Below are 17,575 nucleotides of genomic sequence, written 5' to 3'. Positions count from 1 at the left end.
TCACTCCATTTTTGGAGGTGGGGGAGAGAAGCCTTCCCCAAATTGAGGCAAACCCTGAAATATACAATGTGGAATATGAGTCCATGATTATCAGGAATATTTGTTGGATATTGCTTGATAAGCTACATAAATGTCCTTTATTGTTGACATGATAATGATTTGGAGGTCTGTTAAGTCACTGTCCACAGGTTCTGGACACTGCAAAGTAAGCATGTCTGTTTTGTAGCAGGTGGGGACACATGTATGTGTTTATAGTGATCCTTTCTCTCCAGCCCATGATACTGAGCCTGGCAGCCTAGTGCAATTTTGTTGCGGGCAGCTTCTTTAAAATACGATAATTTCTGAGAAATATACTAGTGGCTTTCCGTGTTTATCACCAGGGATTAATTGTGTGGTAGCCATTTTTAAGACTCGCTGCTTGTAAGTTTCTGCAGCCGATGGTTGAGGAGAGGAAGTGTAGTCAGTCCACTCTGTTCACCTTATTCTTCAAATGTTTTCCACCTCCCGTGTTGGAGCATCCAGCTAGTCTCATTCTCTCTGCTCACCTCTTGCTTCTAGAAGGGATGTGATCAGTCCAGAACGAAGCAATGGAGAAGGGACTGAAAACCACCTTGAAATTAGTTTTCGTTCCCAAAGGGAGTGAGCCTAAAAAAATCCTATGTACTGCTCTCCCCACAGTCTCCTATACTTTCTTCCTACCTCTTCCTGCATATGGCCATTGAGCTTTTGGTTCCACTGTGGCCCTGGTTCTGCTGTTGCAGAAAGAAAGATCATGGGAGGTGTCTGGTAAATGAAAGCCTTTAGGCTTTCTTTCATTCCTTGAAAGTCATTCAAATTAGTGTGTAGTGTACTTAAAATCAAGGAACTTTGGACTTGTAATGGAGGGGGTTTTTTCTCCTTAGAAGGAGGAGGACAACTTGTAGCAGGTGACTCTTCCATCCACCTCCAGAGGCGTCAGGCAGGATTTATAAAGGCTGCTTTTAGGTTTCTGCTGGGACATTCTGTCTTGACATATTTTAACACTTAACACTAAGGCCTTTTGAACTACTTTATGAATGACAATTCTTTATATTTCAGATTTCTTCTACACATCTGGATAGTCCACCAGCAATCCCTCCTCGACAGCCAACAGCAAAAATTTATTCACCGAAGTACTCGGTACCAGACAGGACCTCCATCTCGGACCCCCCCGAAAGTCCACCTGTATTGCCACCACGGGAACCTGTGCGGACTCCTGATGTTTTCTCTAGTTCACCTCTACATCTCCAGCCACCACCTTTAGGCAGAAAAAGTGAACTTGGCAACACTTTCTTTCCCAACAGTCCTTCTCCATTTACTCCGCCTCCCCCTCAAACACCTTCTCCTCACGTAGCCCGGAGGCATTTGCCATCACCTCCTTTGATACCCCAAGATACGGACCTCCATTCTGTTGCTGGGCCACCTGTTCCTCCACGGCAAAGCACTTCCCAACATATCCCAAAGCTTCCTCCAAAAACTTACAAAAGGGAGACCGCGCATCCGTCAATGCATGGACCGCCTTTGCTGGAGAACTCCCACTCCACCTGAATTCTCCCTTGTGCTAGAGAGAGTGCTTTCCTTGGTGCCATGTCTGTTGCTGGCAATAGATGCACTGTACCTTTTGGTGCCAAGGAGCTGAGCTGTGTTGCTCTTAACACTAAAGACTACAATACATTTGGTATATGGTGTAGAAAATAATGAATCTTAATGACAGGCCCCCTAGTCGTGGGGGGGGGGGAAACTTGCTGTTTGTTAGTATAGTATGCAGGGCACTGTTCTAAAGTCACTGGACATCTGAATGTACCAGAAATCAGACTTGCAGATCTCTTTGGGCCAATAAGCAGACACCGTGCTTTGTGTAGTGTCCAGTGAAGGATAAGAAACATAGTCCTGTAATCATCTGTCCACCACAGCATAAGTTCTTAAGAGTGAAAATATTATGCACTTTTTAAAAAAAAAAAATCTCAAACAGGGAACTTTCTTTTTAATTTCTTTTGTTTTATTCCCTGCTTTCCAATCATGAACTGGACTATGAGGAAGTTCTGTGGTACTGAACCAACATAGAGCTAAGGTATAGCACTGTACTGCAGTCCTGTTTACAAACTGTTACAGTTACTAGTACATATATATGGGTACCTAGGCTTCACCAAAGAGGTACTTTCCTTCTTTTTGAATATTATGGTGCCAGTTCAATAAGAAATTTTGCCAGGAAGCAGAATGCCTAACTTTTGCCTTCTTTAAATAAATGAGATTTAAGTCTTACATGAATGACACCAATGACACAAACTGCAAAACAGCGCTATTGTTAGAGTTAAATCTGTTCCTACATTTAGAAGACTGTTAAAATCTAGTCTAGTTTAGGTCTTCTTCACTTTAAGGTTTACGGATAACCCACTTTATGGCTGGTAATGCAACATCTTTGATTATGCCATGGAAATGCAAAGGATGATCCGCTGGCCATATCCCCTCATTATCATCATGTTTTAACTAGCAGTTGGTAGATGAATAATCAGCACCCATAGAATTGCCTTGTAGTTGCATAAATAAATCATATGTATATAGTGAATGTTGCATAAATATACTTGCAAATTGTTTTTAATTTAATTGAAATAAAGATACAGATATTTTGTCTGGCTGACATATATTAAATTATTGCATTGCTAAATGTGCATTTCAGTTTAAAGCACTGAGAAGGAGACATGTCCTGTGGTACTCACATCTCTCTTTCTAGCTCATTGTTTTAGTCAATAAAGAATAAACGGGGGGGGGGGGGAGGGAAACAAGGTTTGGCATGTGAAATAACTTTGAGTTAGGGGCAACTCAAAGTTAATATCTTTGTGTCTAAAATTGAATGGATCTCATGCATATCATGCAGTACAGAATTCCAAACTCTGATTAACCTCCTAAACTTTGAAGTTGATCTTTACTATGTCAGAAATGTTTGAAAGAGACTAAGCTACGTGAATATCCTACCTTGGATTATCCACAGACCTGTGAACTGCGCTTCTGATTCCAGTACTGTGATGGTAATGCATGCCACTTATTGAAGATATTTTAATCATCTCTGCTACACTAGGATTTGTAAATGGTGCAGTATTGTATTCTTAGTTACTAAGACTCTCCTAGGATGTTTTCTCTTCAACAAAAACAAAATACATTTCAGCAATCTAGAAAGCCATGTCACTGGAACAGTGTTGGTAGAAGACTATCACCATGGACGCCTACTGTTCTAAGACATTTCTACACCACTATGCAGTGTGGTCTTTGCATTTCAGGAAATGTTCATTTAATCTGCATTAAATGGATCCTTTTTAACTTTACATGTCAGTATGTAGAATCAAAAGAAGGGCATTCTGGAAAAAATGTGTGTATAATGCTAGACTGTAACGGGTGTTAAGCTGAGATCCAGTTGAGGGTAAGGGATACACTAGAAACAGCTGAAAGTTTTAAAGAGAAGTTGGGGAACTGGTTCCTATTAAGATTCCTTTTTCTTCTTAGTTTGTAACACTAAAGGTAATGGAAAGAGTCATGTCTATAAGAGGTCCATAATATTGCAGATGATATCGTTCCCAACTTAGCCGACCAGAGGGAAACTCTTAAATGTGTCATTTATCCAAGCTCTGCTTAGGTAGAGAAAAGGGTGATCTCTAATCAAGCTACTTTTAATTTAGAAGACAGTAGTAAGGAAAAGACTTTACACAGTTCTATCTTACCCTTGTCTTTCGAAAAAACGGTTAAACAATAAAAGTTTAGTATAATAGCCCTCATGGTTGCTAAGACTAATTTGTTTGATACAACAAAAATGCCAAATTATTAAATTAATTAGCTTAAGGAGCTGAAATACTCTGTTTAAAATAGTGTTTGCCAGCTGCAGGGTCTTTTACAATGGTTGAGGTACAATATTTAGAATCCTGAACAAAGGTCAGCAGCTCAGTGTAAATGTTAATCTTTTGAATATGCTAGATTCCCACAAACTCACTGAAGTGAAGGTTGTGTGAACGAAAAAGGCGAGGGTGGTACCTCAAGTCTCATTTAATGCAGTCAACTTTTTGTTGTGTAAGTGCTCCAAATGTAGCATGGAAAACGTTGCTCTGTTAAAGTAGAATTAGTTTCTGCTCACCCCAAATATCCATTATCTATACAGAACTCTTGCTATATATCAAAATCTTGTCATGCAATTTGACGTTCTACAAAAAGTGCTGAATTTTTTCAAAAGTGAAGTATGCTGTTTCTTTCAAAATCATCCCAAGTAGATGGTGGAGTACTCGCCATAAACAGCGTTGTGACTTTCAAAATTCTTGGTCAAGTCATAAAAATTATCCAAAGGAAGGTAGTATTGGATCAAATTTCTGAGTTACACAGAACTCCACCAGACTATAAGACATATAAAAGACACTATTTTTTTCACGGGACTATATTTTTTAGTACAGGAACATATGGTCCGTTAAAGTTATGTAACTGAATAGCAGACAGAATAGAAAAGTATTGAAGTATTGACTACATGGAGCCAAGTGGTTGAGATGGGGGGTTTCCCCCCATGATGGGGGAGAAAAACTTGTTCCTCTAATAAATTTGCTATTGGAAGGGGAGAATAAATTTTCCATTCCCTGGAACTACTATGCCAACAGCAGTATATTTTAATGAATAAAGGAGGAGGAAAATCTTACAAGTCTGTAAGTAGACAGCTGATGGCCATATTTCAACCGTACCATACTGCAAAAGTACTTTTTGAATTATTATAGCATGTGTTGTTTTTACTTGCTTTCATGAACCCATGCTATCTTACATCAGGCTATTCTTGCTGAAATGTAGCTCATGCAGTTAAGTGTTAGGTTTTTTAATTTTTTGTATGCAATAGATTTTCAGAATTGGCTGGCTGTGTTTATACTTAAACATTGGCCAAGATCAAAAGGGATATGCACAGTCTTCTGCATGAACATACAGGGGCTTTTCTAACCCCCACTATCACTGGGGCCCAGCTCATCCCCAGAAAAGCCTCTCTGCAAGGGAAAACAGAATTGGCACCCATGGAAATGTTCTACTAAGGCAAGGGGCTTTTGAGATTCCGTTATCAATTCTCTAAAAGTATATGAGACTTTTATTTTTGCCCTTCTCAGGACAGTATCCAACAAAGTTTTCCAGGGAAAACCGTTGTGCAAACTAATGTTGGTGTTGCTCCAGAGGTCCCTTTCCCTAGTGCAATGTAATTTGCATTAACAGATACTGCCTGAAGCTCCAAATATGACTCTTGGTATGATTGTGGCAGGGGGCTGTTAGAGACTAGCAACATCTGTTGGAGAGCAACATTCTGTACAGATGAAGTGAAGCCATTTGGGCGTAGCTTCGGAAATCAACGGAGATCCTAAATTGGTTTCTGTTTAAATGTGACAGTTTGTTGTCTGAAAGCGTGCCTGTCAGTATGTCTTGCCTGCTTGCTGTTCCATGTAAAAAAAAAGAATGCACAAAATAAATCCTTGCTGTCACTCCTTTATTTTTAGTTAGGGAAAGTGAGGACCTTGCTGTAAAACATGTTCTTAATTAACAAGGGGGAAAGATCGATAAGGTGGCAAGAGTTAACTCGCATACAGCAGCTATAAATCGTGTTCTTAAATTAATTGATGATCACTTCCATATTTCTTTATGGGTAAATGGTTTTTCTCAACTGAAGAAAAGTAACTGTAGGCCTATTGCTGATGACAGGTGTAAAGCCAAAAGCACTTGGTGGTTTTTGAGGGTTAATTCCACGCCTTATTTACTGTTTGTTTTTTTAAAACAAACAAACCTTGAAGTGCATTTTTTCTGTCAACTGTGAGCAAATTCCCCTTTTGCCTTTAAAGACAAAATAGTGCATTAAGCAATCAGTTGCTGCAAAATTGTAAATTGAGTGACCTTCATAAAACAGTCATGTACCCAGGTGAAAGAGAAAAATAAATCTTGTGCCAGATGTATGCAACTTTCAGTAGCTGCCAAATGTGCCTTTTTCAAAAGTGTTTTTTTCTTCATGAAACACCATCGGTTCTCTTGGGTGGGGTCTTATTTCAGGTAACATTTCTTATTTGGCCAATTTAGAAACCAAGCTTTCTGGTTCTCTATGTACAGGTTTATGTTTTGATGAATTCTGATAATTCGTATATTGAAGATGTATTGTCTTTTGTTTAATGGCGTGGATACTTTGCTAAATGGTTAAGAAGCTATGGCAGTCCAATCCAGCTGTGTAAGGTTGAAATGGTGATATCTAAACTGGCAAATCTTATGGGCCTGTGTGTACCTAATCATGTATGTAGGTGAGCTTTTGTATGCTATGTCTGCAATGGTATTCAGATTGCATTTAAACTGAAAATTAATAGTGGCTGTTATTTTTTTGGCATTCAAGAGATCTGTTCTTAAAAAATAAATAAAAATGCCTTACATATCGCATAAGTGTACATCTTTGTATATGTGATAACTTAGATCTGTCAGTCTGTTGCATTATTTTTATTCAGCTTAATGTAGTGTTGTCATATAAAGAGCTCCCAGGGTCAGAATATTACCACTCAATGCATGCAGCACAGGGAACAAACATATATGCAGAATCAAGTGGATCCGATTAGTTGGAATTGTGCCACCCTGGTGTCCCGCAGTTGCAGATTTGTCTGTGTGGTTGTATTTTTCAGCTCTTCCATTTGACCTCAGCTTGCAAAGAAGTTGAGTCCTTTGCTATGTTAGCATTTCAATAACTTTTAATACACATTAAACATTGAGATAGGTCTGCCGGGAAAGGTTCTACAGTAACATTTCAATTATATGGAATCCAAGCTACTTAAAATCCATGGCTAGGGTTCAATGTGAAAGGGGGGAAATGCATTGGTTCTGCCTTATTGTTATCTGCCTTATCTTTACTTCAGCAATCCTGGTATTTATAATACTTGAGTATATATTACCATCCCTTCATGATTGTCTCTTGGAGCCAACACTGCAGAACCCCATGATTTTTGTTGATTTTAATATTATTCCTAGTATCCCTAATTAGCCTTGTTTGGTTTAGGATTAGAAAAGAATAGGTGGGACTAGCAACAAAAATTCCCCTTCTAAAAGTTCAGGTGTTCCAGCCAGCCTTTCCAGGCACTGTTCTTCCCTGTGTACTTTTCCTGCTATGTCTCTATGTTCTGTGTCTGCTGAGCATGCTCAGTTCTCATTGAGTAGAATAGGGGGGGGGGGTTGTATGTGTTTTTTGCCCTATTTTGTTTGTAAATAGGGTTTTGCATTTGTTTTGTAGTTCTACAAACCTTGGTGTCCCCATTAGTACACTGATACCTTCCTGTTTTTGCCTACAACCACAGTGGCACTCATCACTTAAGTTCGCTAATATGAGTGATGCCAATTCACATACCATAGAATCATAGAATAGTAGAGTTGGAAGGGGCCTATAAGGCCATCGAGTCCAACCCCCTGCTCAGTGCAAGAATCCACCCTAAAGCACACCTGACAGATGGTTGTCCATCTGCCTCTTGAATGCCTCCAGTGTGGGAGAGCCCACAACCCCCCTAGGTAACTGGTTCCATTGTCGTACTGCTCTAACAGTCAGGAAGCTTTTCCTGATGTCCAGCCGGAATCTGGCTTCCTGTAACTTGAGCCCATTATTCCGTGTCCTGCACTCTGGGAGGATCAAGAAGAGATCCTGGCCCTCCTCTGTGTGACAATCTTTTAAGTATTTGAAGAGTGCTACCAATCAGGTACTTATTGCAGCTTCTCAATCAGATAGTAAATCACACAAACTGGACATTCAGGTGCATTTGTTCAAAGTATATTCTTCAGCAATGTGCTTGTTCTGAATTTTACAACAAAGTTTATTTGAAACAAACAAAAATATCTAGCGGCATATACATAAGACTCTAACCAACCAATAAACTTCTGGCAATTTCTTTATAGATTCTGAATGCTCTTCATTGCTTTTAAATGGAACTCATTCTACTGTCAGTTTAAAATTCAGATTCCAACACCACTTGACATTTTTGGAGACAGAACAATGCAAGCTTTCATGATACATCTATTGTATTTTTAAACACTACATCACTCGGACTAAAAAAAAAAGTTGTAAAAGTTACATACTATTGTTTTTAACCACATTGCAGTGTCACACGTATGTCCTAGGCTACACTTACTTAGATCTGATCCGTACTTCTAGAGATGGCAGCCAGATCCATCCAGAACCATGCAAGTTTTCCACATTTTGTCCACTAATTAAGTTATTAGGGTGGGATGTCAAACGGTGATTTGATGCTTATGTGATTAATGGTGATTTTTATACGGAATTTTCAGGAATTTTCCTGAAAATTTTCCTGGAATTTTCCGTCTGCTGGACCAGCTTGCCTACACAGTATTTAGAATTGCATGGTGTCTACCAGAAATGAACATTTGGTGGCCCACGAGGCATTAGTATCCAGCCTCTAAAGCCCTGCCTACTTCTAATAAATGTGGTAAAAAATCTTGAATTCCACAGTTCTCTGTGGGGTTTGGTCCTGATAAATAACAACTCAGAAGGAATGAATACCATATTACACTGATGACTTCCATAACTGAAGCCATTATTACTGGGTAATAGCAGTGAGTGAGTGTCCAGCGGAGTGGCAAAATACACTCTGGCCCCCGGAGTCCGTATAAAAGAGTAGCCCCTGAAATACAGGAGCTGGCCACATATTTTCTGGGGCCATAGGATGGATCTTTTAAAACAAATTAATTTTATACCACCACTCTTAGTTTTCTATTGTTTCTTCCCTTGAATGTAAAGCTGCTTGAAACAAAACCACTGCATTATGTGGGTCTCAGAGCAAAGAGCTCAGCCCAGGGGAAGTGCTGGAGCAGTTGGTCTTTCCCTGGATGGCTCATTTCTTTTTGAACAGCTTGCGGAAAGAGCTTCGAAAGCCCGCTTTGTGCCCTTGTCTTGGAGTGTGGTTGCTGAAAGATGTTTGCTCGTTGTCATCCCTATGAGAGAATCTGGTGTTGTCTTCTAAATGCATCTCCTGAAATGGAAAACACAGTTCAACTAAGAGTTTCATAAAGTTGTCCACATGGGGTCTCCTCCCTTCCATATTGGCTATATGATGAACCAAAGGAATTGCAAAGGAGTTACATCTATGCAGATGCAACAAAGCCCTTATCTACAAGCCTTTGTGGTTTAAAGGTTGCACGATTTACAGCCATCACTGCCAATATACTCTTCTCACTTGCATGTCTGTTGTTCAGGTTGTTATAGTGCTTCAAAAACCTGCAAACCCTGCTTGACCAGGGACAGACTAGAATGAATGAATGAATGTGCACCATAAGAAACATGTCTCATAAAACATGCTCCTTTTTATCCATGTAATTTCAGCTACTAGCATTACTGTCATTGACCATATTTCATGATGTGCAGGGGCTAGAGCTCTGCTTCTCCCCCACCCCACTTTTTTAAAGTAGCATATTCTTGTTCATTTTATGGCAGTAAAAGTCAGTGATTTGATTCGGTCTGCATTGCACTGCAGCTAGCATGACCAAGAGACTAACTCAAAACACAAGGCCATCTCAATGGGGGAGCTTTGCCCAACAATGGCTTCACATAGACTGTAATGCAAAGTATGGTAGGGTGCAATCTTGGGTACAGCCTTGCTTAGAGAAGGAAGAAATCTTGATGCCCCCAGAGGTGGAGAGAAAGTTTAGCTCCCATCCCAACAGTGCCAGTCACTTGGTTACCCCCCCACCCCCTGCAATACCACTTTCTATGAGCCCCATCACACCTACTTTCCCCCTCTCCCAGTTTGTTTCTGCAGTTTTCCCCTCCGTTTCCTTAGTGAGTCAAGCGCTGGGCACTTTCACGTCTGTGTGTTATTGCATTCATGTATTTTTTCACCTATGTCGCTACTATGCCAGCGAAATCTCCCACCCTGCCCCCTACATTCTTCTTCCCCCTGCAGTTTTTTTTTCCTGGTTTCAATAATTTTAACTAATTTATTTTGTAAAGGTGGTCAGGTCCCCTCCTTTGTTCCAAGGCAACCAAAATGCTTACATCTGCTTAATTTTTTAAAGATAAAGAGATCAAACTTGGCACAATGATAGCTCTTAAGGCAAGCTTTAGCCATGCCAATTTTGAATCAGATCTGTTCATGCCTTGATTTTTGGGATTTTTTTTTAATCACCCTCTAGCTATTCTCCTGCTACTCCACCAATGCAAAATTTAATCTGTTTGCATTTGTGGAAGATATGTTTTTCTTTACTTTGATCATGCAAAGCTGTCCATTTCCAGTTCATAAAATAGAGATCTCCTGATCCCTTACTCAAGAATAAATCCCATTGCTTTCAATTGCATTTACATCCAAGTCATACTAAAATCCGATGCGTACTTACCTTTAAGCAAACCCCATTGAACAGGGAGGGACTTACTTCTGAGTAAACAGAAGACCTCAGAAGTAAGCATAGGGTTGCAGAGCACTTCTTTCCAGTTTGCTGTTTTAGACTTTAAATCAAAGCTTCTGCGTGACCACACTATTAAATGTCAGTATATGTGTTTACTCAGAAGTAAAACCAGATCCCAGGCATGGCAAGAGTGCGTAAAACCGCTGGTGCAATGGAGTTCTATGTGAATAAACAGCTGCTATCCACTCCCACAGCATAATGAAAGCATTTGGGAAAATCAAGCTGATCCCTGCTTGCCTGCCCTTGCCATAGGTTCTAGCTTCCACTGCCAAGGTGCTTGTAGGCACATGTATGATGTGTGACTGTTTGCACAGAGCACATGCCAGCAATCCTTCCAACATGGGTTCTCCCTTAGTTACCACCCTCCTATCATAATGATAGTCATTTTGCTTAGAAAGGATTGCCCCCACACGCCATACATGGGGAGGCACTTTGGATGAACAGCAGGAAGTATATAGAATCTGGGCTCAGTGGGGATGATTTGTACAGAGATGGCTAGGTTGTAGCTCATGTTGCCTCTCCATAGACCACCAAAACTAACATATTGCTGCTGAGATACCTTAAGGGTCCAGCCCCAGTCCTCCCATCTCTTTGGCAGGAGCCAAAGAGATGGCAGGGGATGCTCCCTTAGGTATTGGGACTTTCCACCGCAGCTTGGCAGCCTTGCATGGGAGAAAACTGAGGAAGTCTGCATGTGGCTGCCCTTTCTTCAACCTCTGCTCATAACAAGAAGGTAGAATATGGGCTGCTGAAATGATAGGGTTTTTGTTATTGCTTTTGCATTTCAATACATATAGTGGTTGGATCGTGTATGCAATGAGAAATCCATCACCATCGAGGGCATTTTTACATGAGGCTTTTATCCTGCACCTTTACCAAGGCTTCTGCTTCCGAATTCTATGTGGGATTAAGTTCAGCTCTTTTACACATGCTTTTTCCCTGGGGGTTGTTGCATTATACAACCACTAGACGGCAGTGTGGTATAGGGGAATTGCATAATTTCATTCCACCATTTCTAAAAAAAACCACAATAATAGTTGCAAAGTGCAAGAGAGGCCCTGAAGGAGGAGGATATCATGTAAAGGACCCACAAACTACTGTAAGCGACCAATCACAAATGCACAATAAAAGCCTCATGTAGAAAGCTCTAAATGTTTTTAATGGGCAGGCTGGACTACAGGGCTTTCCCTGCTGTTATATACAATGAGCCAGGTTCCAAATGGCTGTGGTTCTCATCTCATTCGTCGTTGTTGTTGTTAGAGAAGGGAAGAGGCATGTATGGGATGTTCTGCCTCAAGGACCGAAATAATTTGAGTATGACATACCTTCACATATCGTGGAGGGTGGCGAGCATGATTTGCTGCTCTGCCTCTGGCAGCAAAATGTTTTAAGCTGGCCCTAGTTGAGGAAAAGGCAGAGATGGGCTGAGGGATGGGAATGGGGAAAGGGGAAAAGGGCAGGATATAGTATTTTAAAATCAGAGGATTCAGCAGCACTGGGGCAGAGAGCAATCTGAAGGCCCACTGATGCCATTCTACTGCTGAAGCTAAGCAGATCTGGCCTCAGATATCGTCTGGATGAGAGGCTGCTTGGCTGGGAACCTTAGGGAGGCTGCTCTCTGCTAGAGCTCAGCACGGTGTGTAGGTGCAACTGGCAAATGGAAGCCCAGGAGCAGCGCTTCAAGATGTCACCCTGATCCCTTCCCCTTTTTAGCCTCATAGTTGGTGCCCTGCTTACGTGTTTCTCAGACCCTTGCCTGCCGCTCTCCTTACTTCCACAAAGCTTTGCTTTTCACCCACTCCTCTCTGCGGAGGAAAGAAGTTCCGCTGGGAGCTCCTGGAGGTGGCGGAGACCCCGTGCGACTGGAAGCCCCTCTCTGGCTTGTTTGGCAACCGGCTCCCGCTGCTGCTCCGTGTGCTGTAGAGCCTCGTGGAGACGCCTTCCGTCCCACTGCTGCGGGGAAACTCCTTCAAGGACCGGCTCAGCTGTTTGCCTTTGCTCCGGAAAACCTCGCGTTTGTAGGTGCTGCTGCTGCCTCCGCTGCTGACCGGAGCACCGCTCTTGGGGAGTGGCTGTAAAGTGTGCTCTGTCCTCTCTGGCTCGTTGGTGAAGTTCACAGGCCTCAAGAAACAGATGTCAATGCTGGATTCAGAAGAAGCTGGAGAGCAGGTCTCAAATGGGGCCAGGTTTTGAAGGGGCTCTTCCTCGTAGGGGCCGGCCATGGTATACATATCCCCTCTGTACTCAAAGTCCTCATAGTCAGGAGTAAAACTTGAGCTGTCATGGAGGAGGTCCGTTGTGGAGGCCCTCCGGGTCCGCTCAGACTTTCCTTTTGCTTCGGACGAGGGAGGGTTGTATTCCATGTCTGGGAGGGCCTGAAGGGAAGCCACGAGAACCTTCAGGTCTTGTTCATGGAACTGCGACGGAGTCAGGATATTCTCAGGCCTGTCAGGCCTCCTTCCTTCGGTTTCCCACTCACAGGGTGATGCTCCCTGCATGCTCTCCATGCCTTGTTGTTGGCTTTTCTTCATCTGTGACATCAAGTGCCTGAATGAAAGGAGGAGAGGAGACAGAGGGACAGATTAAATATTAGGCTGAGCAAGCTTTAGAGACAAATTGGCGTGACTGACTCTCAATACGCAAGTGAAGGGATCCCCAATTTGGTTCAATAGCTTACCAAGTAGGAGGGAGCTCCTTACTATTCCAGTGGACTCCATCTTCCCAAAATAAAGTTTCACTTACAGTCATTTCTCAGGTAGTACCCAAACCTAATTCTACTCTTAAGTCCTTAATTATCCTCTAGCTCTGTCGTTAAGAGTTATACCACTGCCAAAACCTGCATTGTTTGCAGGTCCCAAGCATGTCAACATCCTGCAGCACACAGAATGCCTTTTTTAATGAATAATAGTTGATTTTTGTGCGTGAACAGGTCTTTTGTTGGTACATCAGCCTGCGCTACAGGGATGGAAAAAAGTGGACAAAATCATGTTTAAATATGTATTATATTCTTGCCATTTTGCAAATAAGCATTTTGTCTTCTTTCTTTCTTTTTTAAAGGAAAAGGTGCTGCAGTGTACATTCCTGGGCTATTCTTTTGTGATGGCATCGTACTCACATAGCTGTCGTTCCAGATGCAGAGACTGATGGGAACAGCTGCATGGCCTCTTCAGAGTGGATCCCGCTGTCGCGGATCGAAGTAGCGCTTGGTGTTGGAGATACGTCTTGGCCAGTACTGGTGCACTGAGAAGCTAGACCTTTATATAACTTTATGAAGGACGATCTAGTAAAATGGAGATGGAATACTACCCTTAGTTAAACAACCAGGCGGCTGCAACGGCAGCCTCTTTCTTTAAATAGCACCGTTGTTGCTCCCACACTGATTAAAGCAGCAAAGCATTTAATTACTGCAATACTAATTTATTTATTTAACGATATGTAGGAATTGCATAACATTATCAGAAATTTCTAAGCTGACGTACAAAACAATACAATCTAAAACCATAATAAAATACTGTATGTTATTACTGTATACTGAAGACAAGACTACCTTTCTGGGGATGCTTGTTGGTACAAACTGGTTTTCAGTAGGTGCCAAAAACCCAGGAAGGTCAGCATCTAATCTGTACTGGAAGGGAGTTCCAAAGTGTAGGCGCTATGAGACTAAAATGGTTGGACCTCTTGTATCTTAGGCATCACCAGAGGGGTATCTCCTAATGAGATCAGCAACCATGCAGGCAGGTAGGGGGTCAGCAGTCTCTTAAGTATCCCAATCCTGAGCTGGTTAGGGTTTTATAAACAAGTACCAAAACTGTAAACCTCACCCAGTAGCATCATAGTGGGTTTCCAAAGGGGCTTGGGTCCTGTTTACCCAAGCCGAATTTAGCATCACCTGAAATACAGACCTATGTAAGAAGTGTGATATTGGATGCTGTACAGAATTTGGCTCACACTGAAGATGTTTTGGAATGGGTTGAACGTCCGCCTAGCTACTTGTCTGCATTTCATTCTTCCAACGTTGCCTACAGCAGAATGTGGATCATTCTGGTGCAGAATTGTTATTTGTTTTTTGTTTTTAGCACCGAGTCCATGTGGCCCTCACCACAATGCACACAACCCCTACAGAGGTGAGAGCCTATGTGGGTGTTTAGTTCTGGCTTTCTCTGCCTTCACTAGACCTGTCTCCTAAACCAGGAGAAAAAAGAGGCAACCATGGAATAAATTCTCTTTGGAGGGCAGCGTCAGTTATCCTCACAGACCATACTGGAGCCAATGCCAGGTTTTAAGTGGCCCTGAGAAAGATGGAAGGAAGGAAGGAAGGAAGGAAGGAAGGAAGGAAGGAAGGAAGGAAGGAAGGAAGGAGCGAGCCTATCTATCATCTATCTCTCTATCATTATTTCTAGACCACATTTAAGGATGGAATCCTCTGAAGCCAGCATCAAACTCACTTTCTCAGCTTCTTCCGTTTCTGTATCAGAAGGTCTTCATTGCACTGGAAGAGAAGGCTGTAGTGGGAGATGAAAACTCGCAGGCGCTGAACGCAAACAAGGAGAAGGTAGTAATCGGGGTGCTCTTGTTCCGTGTATTTCAGAATATTCTGATGCAAAAGAAGGAGAGTAGCACTGAATTATGTTATCAGTCCATTTGAGGAAAAGCCATGAAATGCCAAAGGCCATGTAAGACTGTAAAATGGTGCAAAGATGTATCTTCATCAGGGTGGGGCAAATTGCACCATTCTCCCTCTCTCCCCTGCCCCCAGGAGGGCTTGCTGCTGGCTCCCCGCCACCTCCATTGGGTGCTCTGGAGAGCTCCATCAGCCACTCTCTTGTTGTGGCATTTGCGATAGCAAGAGAGCAGCTGGAGGAGTTCTCCGGAGCAACCTGCGATTGTGTGCCACTGCTTTTCCTTATGGTGGCCATACAGGCCCCATGAGCGCTTGGACGAACTCTTGGGACCTCTCCTGAGTGTTCGGCTGAGTCTTGCAAGAGTTTGGCTGAACTCCCGTGAGAGTCCAGCTGAGTTCTCATGGAAGCCCCATGGCTGGAAAGAGCCATGAGGAGGGAGCGAGCAAGCAGGCAAGCAGACAGACTGATGGGGGTGAGTGGGTAGAAACGAGTGGGCAGGAGTGTGGGGGCAGCAACAGGGCAGCAACTTCAATTGAAGCTGCAAGACACTTCGGGCCAGGCCTGATACTGAGCTAGATGGACTGACACTGTATAAGGCAGCTTCCTATGTTCCTTGGGAAGGGCCATAGCTCAGTGGCAGAGCACATGCTGTGCATGCAAAAGGTCCAAGGTTCAGAGCTTGAATGACAGGTGGTAGGAGGAGCCCCACACCTCTGCCTTTTGTGATGTCCACCTTAGCAATGTTTTTAGAATACCACGGAGAGGACGTGATTTGGCTAATTTTGAGAGGGAGGAGTCAAGTCTGGGGTATGTAGATTTAATTAAGGGCCCCTTCCTTCCCCACCCACCCCCATCCTTCAAGCACTGCATCCGGGGTGATGATCTTTCCAGGTTTGTGATGCGTTATTTCCTAACGTACAGCATTTAGAGCAGGGTCTGGGAGTCTATGGCCCTTCAGATGTTTTTGGAGCACAACTCTCATCATCCCTGACCACTGGCTATGTTGGCTGGGGCTGATGGGAGTTGGAGTCCAACAACAATTGGAGTGCCAGAGGTTGCCCACCTCTGGATTTAGAAAAAGGACAATGATCATTATTAGAACCTACCTGCAAATGAAGAAGATATTCAGGAATTCGCTGGACAATATGGAAGAAGAATATGTAGAGGTCAGATTTAATTTCCTCCTCTATCTGTTGGCGAGAGAAGAGAAAATCGATTTAGATAATGTACAAATATAGGTGACAGTCAAACAGAGACGTGCCAGTGCTTAAACCAGGTCATTTCATTGAGCTTCTGAAGAATGCTTCATTCTGGGTTGGTTTGTGATCAAAACATTACCCAGTTGTACTGGTCAACTGTGTACAGTTGTATACGTTTGTTTATCTCACAAGCATAATCTATAAACAGTAAAATTTTAATATATGCAAGAATTAGCCTATCGGTACCCATTTATTATTTCTAATCCTCTGTTCTTGAAGACACAGGGGGTTAGATTAGACTGCATTATACATTGGGCTGCCTTTGAAAAGAGTTCGGAAACTGTAATTAGTCCAAAATATGGCTGCAAGCCTGTTACCTGGGAATGGGCATTATGATCACATTATGCCTGTGATTCACCAACTGTGCAGCATTCCAGTTTGTTTTAATTTACTTTATTGAAATTTTATTTTATTTTTGTATGGTGCTCTGTGAACCTGCTGAGGGGGAAGTATAAATCCTTTAAATTTAATTAATAAAATACATATGTATATGTTTGCAAGCTTTTCATTTACATCGTAGAGTATGACACATTGATTTTTCTGTGGTTTTGGATCCAAGAGCTCCTGGCTCTCTGTGTAGCATTTCTACAGAGGGGCTGCCATACGAAGGGAGGCAGCAGGGAAGGGAGGGGCTAGCGTGGTTGATCTGGGGGGGGGGATTTACACTACTGCTTTTAAAGCGCTTTGAAAACGTTTTGAAACCTGTATATGCAGTGTGTCCTGGACCCCAACAGTTGTCAAAACTGTTATAAAGCGCTTTAAAGCAGTAGTGTAGATCTCCCCCTAGTGTAAATCTGGATCCAAACCAGTATGCCTGTGAATCCATGATCAGCAATAAGGAAACTGGAATGTGACATGAATATGGAAGCCTAGAAAGAGCCTTTGCTTTAATTAAAAATAATTTCAAGACTCTGTCCCTCATGGTGGCAGAGATCCAGTCTGCATGAATCCACTCCATCCACATTCTCAACATGCACATCTGGTTATGGAAATTGGACAGTAGTCCCACTAGAGCAACTTGTGCTGATCCAACAGTCCTTTGCAAACTTTAATAATCATAAAGAACTTGTTCTACTGTTGGGATTTCTTTGATGTCCACTCCCTGCCTGCATATCCCGTTATGTACCTAAAACTGCCCCCTTCACTGAATTGAACTGGAAAGCACCATCCGGGCAGAAGCTCAATATGGCTCTGGATCCATCAAGATTAATATCTGCTCAGATTATATTATTCATCATGTCTGGGAAC

The 17,575-nt window shown here is 42.4% G+C and overlaps 3 protein-coding genes across 7 annotated transcripts in view; 1 reads left to right on the top strand and 2 right to left on the bottom strand.

Moving 5' to 3' along the window:
* SOS1 (SOS Ras/Rac guanine nucleotide exchange factor 1) overlaps positions 1 to 6,428 on the top strand; it is a 56,847-nt gene extending 50,419 nt beyond the window's left edge. The window contains exon 22 of the mRNA XM_063123881.1: positions 1,078 to 6,428. Within this exon, the coding sequence (XP_062979951.1) occupies positions 1,078 to 1,566 (489 nt within the window). The 3' untranslated portion in view covers positions 1,567 to 6,428. The remainder of the gene's footprint in view (positions 1 to 1,077) is intronic.
* EIF4A3 (eukaryotic translation initiation factor 4A3) overlaps positions 1 to 17,575 on the bottom strand; it is a 428,365-nt gene that overhangs the window by 147,571 nt on the left and 263,219 nt on the right. The window lies entirely within an intron of this gene.
* ARHGEF33 (Rho guanine nucleotide exchange factor 33) overlaps positions 8,345 to 17,575 on the bottom strand; it is a 37,481-nt gene continuing 28,250 nt past the window's right edge. For 4 of the 5 annotated variants that reach the window (XM_063125539.1, XM_063125535.1, XM_063125536.1 and 1 more), the window contains 5 exons: positions 16,175 to 16,258; positions 14,892 to 15,040; positions 13,562 to 13,726; positions 12,219 to 12,993; positions 8,345 to 9,017 (listed from right to left, as the gene is read on the bottom strand). In XM_063125539.1, coding sequence (XP_062981609.1) covers positions 8,880 to 9,017; positions 12,219 to 12,993; positions 13,562 to 13,726; positions 14,892 to 15,040; positions 16,175 to 16,258 — 1,311 coding nt within the window. In that variant the 3' untranslated portion in view covers positions 8,345 to 8,879. Of the gene's footprint in view, positions 9,018 to 12,183; positions 12,994 to 13,561; positions 13,727 to 14,891; positions 15,041 to 16,174; positions 16,259 to 17,575 lie in introns of all 5 variants that reach the window. The other variant, XM_063125537.1, reaches the window with a different exon arrangement.

This window comes from Elgaria multicarinata, chromosome 4 (assembly GCF_023053635.1).
Source record: "Elgaria multicarinata webbii isolate HBS135686 ecotype San Diego chromosome 4, rElgMul1.1.pri, whole genome shotgun sequence".
NCBI lineage: Eukaryota > Metazoa > Chordata > Lepidosauria > Squamata > Anguidae > Elgaria > Elgaria multicarinata.
This window is presented reverse-complemented; position numbering and strand designations above follow the sequence as displayed.